The sequence below is a fragment of the Buteo buteo genome, chromosome 20, assembly GCF_964188355.1.
Source record: "Buteo buteo chromosome 20, bButBut1.hap1.1, whole genome shotgun sequence".
Lineage (NCBI taxonomy): Eukaryota > Metazoa > Chordata > Aves > Accipitriformes > Accipitridae > Buteo > Buteo buteo.
Window position 1 is genome coordinate 26716346 of NC_134190.1, and position 9247 is coordinate 26725592.

Below are 9247 nucleotides of genomic sequence, written 5' to 3' on the forward strand. Positions count from 1 at the left end.
TGCCATTGTGGGGAGTTGTCAGGAAACCTCTGGGAAAAATGGAGAATCTGTGAAGTAAACAGTTTGGCTGAAGATGATAACTTCTATTGATTTCACAAGGACAGCTAAAAAATAGAGGAACAATATCAAAGTTCTCATTGCCCTCTTCCCTTTGCAGGTTTATGATGCCCTGTATATTTACTATCCATCTTCTCTTCTCTGTAGAAAATAATAACCAATAATAAAATTTTATCACCGAAAGTATATTTTTAAGACAAAAAACTATTATATTCCTTTTAAAAAACCAGGAACTATAAGTGCATGTAATAATGTTATTTATACCATGGTGTTTTCCTTCAGAACAGGGAAGATAAGGTTACTGTATCCTATCATGGGACTCCTACTCTAAAGTTTCTTCTACTCTGTTAGTTCCCTCACTGAACTAGTATGTGCATCACAGTCTGCACCCTGTATCTTCACTGCTACCAGCAATAACACCTTCTGATTAATTTATTTTCTTTTGGTTGTCAAGAATCAATCATCTTTACTTTTGTTATTTAAACTTACTTGCAAGTCCCTGCACATTCAGAACACAAACAACCACCATCATCTTACAGTAGCTACGGATGCTCGGGCTACTTGGAACTTATTATTACTTTAAGAAACCATAATACACTGTAATCTTTTCTCATGCCCTTACCTCATCTTTCACCATGCAGGAAGGAGGCAGCGTAGTGACAAGTAATGATCTCTCTTAGCTGAGATCGGTGAGGCACAGAAGCATTTTCCTTTACTGTCTTGAACTAAATTTTAGAAAATGGGGTCCTGCTGCTTATAGCAGAAAAAGTGGGTTATGCAATACCAGATGAGGATGACTACCTGTCCAGCTGAGCTTTCCTTTCTTACTATCAGTCTGTGTTTCTGAGGGCAAAAGGCTTGTTATTTCAAAGTGTTTGTAAACGTGTTCAGAATAAGTACTTACAGGAACTGAAAGCTGAATGTTAAACTATGAATCAAGCAGGGGGACGGCTTCAGTCAGTGGTATCTTTGTCACATAAACCACCGAGTGACATAATTTTCAAAGCTGTTGTCAGCTTTGCAGAAAACTGCTGTGGGGAGCTATGTGATTTTTTTTTTTTTTAACTAATATCACCTTGAAAACTGAACAAGGCAAAAAGCAAGGTATTTTTCTATAACGTTCTTTATGCAGTGCAACCACAAAGTACTACAGGTTGATCATAGTACTCATTTTAGAACCTTCACAATTTTCCCTAGTAAAAAATACCTCTTCAGTACTATCATGTACTGATGGTTAGATACTGCATCAAATACACACATACACACCCGCAGTCGTCACTCCTCAAATCATTTCATCTGCAGCTACAATTCTCACATCTCTGTAAGGAAGGGTGGCTGCTGGAAATCTCCATCTCTTACTCCTTACTTTCCCTTCTCTTGCCATGTTTTTAAAAAGATTATTATTTCCTTAACCTTTCTTCCTCTCTGTTTGATAATTTTACTATAATGATATGTATACGATATTAACAGCAAAAATCCGATACTAACCGCACAATATCTGTCCATCCATCTAGCTCATTTTCTCCCTTCTTTCTTTTATATTTGCCCTCTGCTTTTGGACAGCAAGAGTCAACTGCTCACTGAAGCATGGCAGAGCGGGAATGGAGTTCCCAGGGATGCCGCCTGCGTGTTCAGAAGCAGGTACTGGAGCGGGGCTGCATGCATTGCTAGCAGCTACATTGCTTGACTTACATTTCCTCCAGAGACAGAATTATCTCAGCTTCCCACCTAGACTAAGCCAAGATTTCTTGTTCTTGAACTCTTGGCATTCATTTCCAACCATTTGATGTGTCTTTCTTTTTATTACACTAAAAAAGAATACTACTTTTTTTTTTTTTTTTTTGCATTTTAAACTTAGGAATTTGTATCCACACCACTGCAGTGAAATCAGCAACGCAGACCTTGCAGCTTTTTTCATCATCTGATACTATCCATTTTCCATCACAGAATATGTGATCTAGGAGACTGTAAGTCTTCAATCTGGCATGTGACGATTCTGAGCACATCAGTGCAAATGTCACAGTAGTGCATTGGACAGCTATGCACCAACTCGGGACTATTAGGCATGGCTATTAGTGGCACATATGTACCATATGCCTTTTTATATACCTGTAAAAAGATGGAAAGGCCATGACCCTCCTTAAAGTCTCTCCGATTGCCTGTAGGAACAACATATAAATTAGTATGCGTCCAGTTTACTGTTTTTCATCAGATTCTTCATAAAACCCTCAGACGTTGTACCTTATACCAGTCTTTTAGTCCTGACATCAAACAACCATTAAGTCCTGTCTAGACTGAATATATTCAGTCATGCCTGGCTAAAAACTTGCATGCGTGAAACTTCAACCCCACTTGTCTTGCCATTTATATAGGTGAAAACAAAACGGTTACAAGATGTTCTTCCTCTGTTTATGAGAGTCCAACACACTGAATGTCACTTGCATTTTTTTCAAAAAGTAGCACTTCACAAAATGGGTAGCTGAAACACTGAGTATCTTCAGGTCTTGAGAAGAGGAATTTGTATAACCCACCTTCTTCCAGCACTTCATGGGACAAGCAAAAGACTCAGAAAAACAACATAAAAAAGATGCTATCAAGGAAAGATCTGGCAGTTGTACTACTGAGAGTCATGCTGTTGCGAGATGCACCATAAATAGCAATGCTGATGCAGACTCCTCTAATACCAAAGACTGTCATCAGAAGGGAGATTTTCAAACACGAAAGCAGAGGATGCAGCTGGAATATAAAAAAAACACTGAAATAACAGTCAAGTCGCATACATCACTCAAGTTAGGTGACAAAATGCAGCCTGAACAGAACCTCTGCAGATTGACCCTTCGGCACTAACATCCATGACCAAAGACAAACTACTCAAGCAGTCATCATTCCCATCTCTTACCACCTATTAGCACACAGGTGGGATTAAGAGTACCTACCACTGGAAAAGACCAACCAGCATCTGTTACTAGAGTTTGTATTCTTCCCACCTTCCAAGAAAAGATCCTGCTCCAATCCTTGGAGACCTCCAGAGCTCTTCTCCATTTCCTACGCAGGACTAGGCACTGTCTCAGTAACTGCATCCAGCTCTTCAAGAAACAGGAGTTTTTTCATCCCTATTAGTTAATGGTTATTAAGTAAAAGATCTCTTTTCCCAGCCGTTAGGGCTCATCACCCCACCATACAAGCCCTGTCTATTCTGCTTCAGGAACACGCTGGAGATGTTTAAGAACACCATCTGAGATCTGTAAAGCAGCAACATGGAGCAGCGCACCAAACTCTGACAAAAATTATACCCTCAGTATGGAACCCGTGGCAGATGTGAAGATCAGAATTGGCGTATTACAGTCAACTTTGACCGAAGACCGTGCCATTCCCTTCTCCAGAGAGGGTGCAGTGGCGGGGGAAAGATAGAGGCAGCTGTACATGCTGGGGTCCATGCTAGCAGGTTGCCAAAGGAAGAAAGAGTGGTTACTTCTTCAGTAACTGTGGTTCTTCTTAGCGATGTGACTAGCATGGATCCCGTACCCAGCTTTCAGCTCGGATGCTCCATCCTCACCCTCAGAGTTTTTGAGCTGTGAAGGTATTAAAAGCAACTCTTGGTGCCTCCCGATTTTGTATCATGGCACAGAGACCTGAGAGAAGTCGCGTGAGCAACGTGTTTCAGTTCCACTGAGGACTGATTCACAGCTGCTTAATTTTTACTTTCAGGCACGTGCTTTTATAATGAGAGTCCTCACGACAGCATCAAATCATTGGTTACAATATCTGGAAAGTTAAGAACGCATGCCCAGTAAGAACAGTGCACAGCAGCCACACAAAATACTACCCTCATATTCTTTCAAATATGAGAAATAACTACAATCTTTCTAGTTCTGCCAGCAAACTAAGCTTCAGCTAGATAGCCAAATCAAAGTGATCAGTGAAGTCAGCATTGCACAGAGAATCCTCAGCTTTTTATGTGGTTTTTGGGGGCAGGGTGGGAAGGAGATAAATTTTTGCAAAACTGTATGATATTATGCTTGTCTTTAGAATTACTTCTGATTTCAAACTCATGGCCCAGTTTTGTCCATGCATTTTAGTAGTAGGACATCTGAGAAGAAAGTGACAGCAGTTCATGGATTTGACACCATGGCCAGACCTCTTCAGCATAACTACATACTACTTTTTTGCATAACTCATTTTTCAGTTGCACTTAATCACTTTTTCTTTGAATAATTTCACAATATAGCAAAAGCACTGTAGGATAAATAATCCACATCTTCCAACTGAAGTGAAAGGACTGAAATGTTTCTTAGTCTCAATATTTACAACTGTTACCGGTTCAGTGTGTGTGTGATATAAAATCCCATATATAACCTGAAATATATTACTGAATGCTAGCTGTACATGAACTTATTTTGTTGATTTATATGTGAAGTGCACGAGATTAGTATGAACATGACATAGCGCCTGTTACCATTAATAAATGTATCCCATGTACATGCATGTACACCAAAGCAAAGATTATGACCATTTATTGGGAGGAAGAGAAAATAGAAGTCTGCAGATGCTTTTAACGATTTGGGGGGGTGGGAACAGGCATTGTATAATGTGTTTAATGGAGCCTTAAGAATTCACTTTGAGGCCAAAGATGTATGTTTGGTAAACCTGCTTTTCCCTTCATTCTTTCTCTCTCCAGCTCAGAACACTGGAATCTCAACTTTGTACAGGAATTCGTATGGTGCACCTGCTGAAGATATCAAACATAACCAGGTAAGTATGGAGACTAAAATGTTACTGTACAGATGGCAAAAGATCGGTGTAACATCTTATATGGACATGAAGAAAAATATAAGGACTGCTAAATCTAGATTAGAGGAACTGAGTCACCTGCTTGCACAAATGCTAGCAATTCCACTGGCTTCAAACAAGCTATGTTATTTATGCTAATGGGTAATTTCAGCTCAAGTTTCAAAAATGTCCAACAAGTTATGACAGCATATGCGTAAAAATTATCCAAGCTGTTTAAGACTGTAACTCATAATGAAATCAAGAGGGGCTTGGGACCTGAATGCCTCTAAAGTTCTGGATATGTGTGATGCAGGCTACCAAAGCCAAGCTAATGTTAGTGGGCACTTTTACTGGCTCTGGTACCTCGTGATGTCCCACGTCAGTGAATTTGGTGAAGTCTGGCCACATCTCGTGACTTGAGTATAGCCATCCTAAAATTCAACACCACTGCTGACACTGCACAGCTGATGTGCTAAGGCATCCTAGTAAGAACTCAAGTATTGAACAGACCTGGAGAAAGAACCCCTGTATCTCTTGCAAGGTCATGCGCGCTGTACTTATGTGTACAGCCCTCAGATTTGCCATTTAGCATGACTGCAACAAGGCTTTTTGTTTGTTTTTTAATGTATGTATTGGGGTGTGAGCAAGGGAAAAACTAGCGTTTCATCGGCAAAGAAGCTTTCCCACATATATACATCCAAGCCATTCAGTCTAGAGCATTGGGACTCTTTTACAATGTCCTGTTCCTGAAAACCAGAAAGCAATAAGTGCATCTGGATACGGTGGGCATTGCAAAAATGTAATTGGCAGCATGGGTGCCAAGCTAATGCACTCACAGAAAAAGGGCTGTTGCAGTACTGACATGTATGGCGTCCATATGGCTGGTATTTCCAGTATAGTATTTCCTCAGTCCCCGGGAAACAGACAATTTTCTGCAGCCATAGACTTTTGTTTAATGATTATATGTAATGCTACTTTATCCTTAGTTACTACAACTCAATATTTTCACAATTTCCCTGTGTAACATGTCAAAGGTTACAGCATTTTTCAACTAGAGAAATGAGGCCAAAAACATTTAAGAAAAGCACTGAAAATTGTTACTAGTATTAGACAGCTAGATGAATATTTAGTAAAATTTATAAAAAAGATTTTTCTGTGAAAATTTTTACTGGGTTACCTGAAATTTCAATTTAAGAGACTGGTATTTCAGTTTTAATCCACAAACTTAAGGTGAAGAGAGTTTCTAATATTCTGTGTCCCCATTTCTCTTTATTGTTTTTTTTAATTAGCCAGTATTTCCTGTGGTGCACCATATTCTTTCTTTTTGTGAGCCAGTTCAGTGCATGAAGGTGTTTCTGCTTTTATTGCATTTAAAGAGATGAAGCCCTTCTAGTTAATACAGTTTTTAGAGAAAATAGGGGTATGAGGTTTTGTAACAGCAGGTGCATTCTAACTGCAGTCATGAATCAACTAATTTGATTTTGTGGGTGAGAGTTTAAGTGAAAACAAAACAACAACAAAAAAAAAAAACGCAAAACCACAATCAGTTTTCCACCTTTTCCTACTTGCTTTCTCAATGAAATGTCAGATTTATGATTGACATATCAGAAAGAATGATTTTAGCTAAAAAGAACCCAAAAATACTACTTCAGTCCCCTGTTTTCTACTCAAAAATCGACCATGTCTACCTTTTTGGCATAGAAATAGGTTGCTTCGTATAGAATTTTTCTGCTGTGTCCAAAATTAAACACCTGTGTTTGAATATGTAAAATGAAACGAGGGGCTGAAGGTCCTGTACACCTTGAGAGCAGTACTAGAAATAGAACCTAGAGGAGTTCTGCTCACTTGTGCAGTTCTAGTATAGGGCCCAGTCTCGTAAGATCACGCACAGAGTCCAATCCAGACGTGCTTTGAAACAATATCGCAGAGTTTGGGACGTAGCAGTGCAACTGTTCCTCTCTTCTTGAAGGAGCGTTACTAACTCTTGCAGAGTCAGCAGAATCTGCAAAGTCTTCTGACACCAGCGTCTGAGCACCAATATTCCCAGTGACGACCATTTGAGGACTGAAATGCTGTATCATTTTGCAGTCACAAAGTCTGCCCAAATATATAGAGGTGGCATAGAGCAAAAGGTAGCGTTCCACTAAAACACTTACATGCGCTTATACATTTCAGATTTTGATTAAGTCCCAGCTATAAAAACAGAGTCTCGCTAGGGCTGTCTGAAAAAAAACTTTGTGACAAACTTAGGTTAGGAGACTGCCTGAGATATTTTTTTTTCTGCATATCATAAATATTTCAGCTTCAGGACAACTTGCTGGAATGTCGCAGCAACCCGAGATTGCCAGCAGGAAGCGTTGGGGAGGTGGTAAGAAGAGGGTTCTGCTTAACAGTGGCAGAAGAACACATTTCAGGGCACTTAGCTTGAAATTTTCTCGTGTCAGTGCCCTGAAGACTATAAATGGTTCTTAAGGATACGGTGTCACCCTAAATCTTACTTCTGGCAAAGGCAGCTGCAAAATGTTTAGCATCTTTGGAGTGTGTACCACTTCCATTCAGGTTCTTCAAGGCTGAGTTTTGGCCACCAATGTTTGCATTATATAGCTGCAAAATAGTCAGAAAGTTATACACAGATTATAGTTATGAAAGTAACTGTAAGCTACGCTGCTTGAACTACTTTTGAAGTAAATCAGCATCTTTAGCAGCAATAATATTAAATAATAAATGTATTTGATAATGATATTAAATAAAGGTAAATAAATAGAATGACAAGGCAAAGGTCTGGAATTAATTCCCTACTAAGCAATACCTTGAGCAGATGTTAAGATAATGCACAACTTTGATTTTTCCAGCATGATAAATGTGCGATTTACTCCTTCTTCCATCCGGTTGCCACAATAAGTTGTATCTAACAAACTGTGGGTATCACTGTCTTTCAGGTTTCAACACAGCCAGTTCCACAGGAGCCCAGCAGAAAAGATTATGAACCATATCAGCCATTTCAGAATTCAACGAGAAACTATGATGAGTCCTTCTTTGAGGACCAAGTGCATCATCGTCCACCTGCAAGCGAATACAACATGCACCTGGGACTAAAGTCAACTGGCAACTACGTCGACTTCTATTCAGCTGCTCGTCCCTATAGTGAACTTAACTATGAAACAAGCCACTATCCAGCCTCTCCCGACTCCTGGGTTTGAGACTTGGGCAGATACAAAAGCTCCAGGAACTGTGCATGTGCATGCATACCACAAGACATTTTTTTTCCTGCAAATTTAGTTTGTTAAAGCCTGTTCCATAGGAAGGCCCAGATAGCCAGTATGGAAAAAATTAAGAGATTTTTTTTTAGAGGGCTAAAAGATACGAAAGCTAAACCTGGGAGTAATTAGAAAGAAATATATATATGCAGATATATATATATATTTTACAGTGTGGGGCAACTTTACCGTTGGCCTGTAGAGTCTAAAGTTCGGTGCTGTATATTGAATGTGGCTGAAGGAAGGAGGGAGAACATGGCAGTGGATGTGGGTCAAGAGTTAAGCACAAGTAACTGAGCAGCGTACATACTTTATGGGGAACAGCTTCTCACACTTTGTTTAATATCCTCATTCATTGTGAATCTAGGCTTCAAGTTGCATTTGGGGTTTCCTCTGTACAGCAAGATGTTTCTTGCCTTTTGTTAATGCATTGTTGTAAAGTATTTGATGTACATTACAGATAAAAAAAAAAAACAAGTGCATTGTGTATATTACACCAATGCCACAGTGTTTCTTCATCTATGGTTCTAAATATTGCTTCAATTTCAAATTTTGAAAGATGTATGAATTTCCAGTTTTTTGTTTTCTTTTCCCCGGTGCGTTTTAACAAAAAAAAAAAATCAAAAAAAAATCAAAAAAAAAACAAAAAGGAATATTTAGCAGTATTGTTTGTTCTGATATGTGAATTTGTTTGTGGCAACTAAAAAAAAAAAAAGGCATTCAGCAGTTTCTGACAATTAACATTCATCATTCCACACTCCTTGTCAACAAAGTGCTTTTTCACTGCCTAAAATTTTAGATGTAGATATTTGAAATAGATTTTTTTCATTTATACCAGTTTTCTTTATGATGATACAGTGTTAAAAGAAAATAAATTACAATTGATCTGTCATCCATATTTGCTAAGAATGTCTATTTCCAAGAACCTACCATACAAATACACATTCTTACTTGTGTGTGTCCACGTATGCATAGTATTCTGTGTGCGTGTGTGTGTTTGAGTGTGTGTGTTTGTGTGGCGTAAGACTTCTTTTCATCCAATGTTTTCCTTGTTCCAGCTTCAATTTTTGTTTGATTTTCAGTTTTTTTAAACAGTGGAAACTCCAGTATGTGCTTTCTCTTACTCACTTTCTTAACCATTGATAGCAATTCGAACTTGTTAG

At 38.8% G+C, this 9247-nt stretch overlaps 1 protein-coding gene across 1 annotated transcript in view; it reads left to right on the top strand.

Moving 5' to 3' along the window:
* Positions 1 to 8776, top strand: part of CTNND2 (catenin delta 2) — a 654700-nt gene extending 645924 nt beyond the window's left edge. Inside the window, exons 21-22 of the mRNA XM_075052197.1 lie at positions 4736 to 4809; positions 7767 to 8776. Of these exons, the coding sequence (XP_074908298.1) occupies positions 4736 to 4809; positions 7767 to 8027 (335 nt within the window). The 3' untranslated portion in view covers positions 8028 to 8776. The remainder of the gene's footprint in view (positions 1 to 4735; positions 4810 to 7766) is intronic.
* Positions 8777 to 9247: the final 471 nt, after the last annotated feature.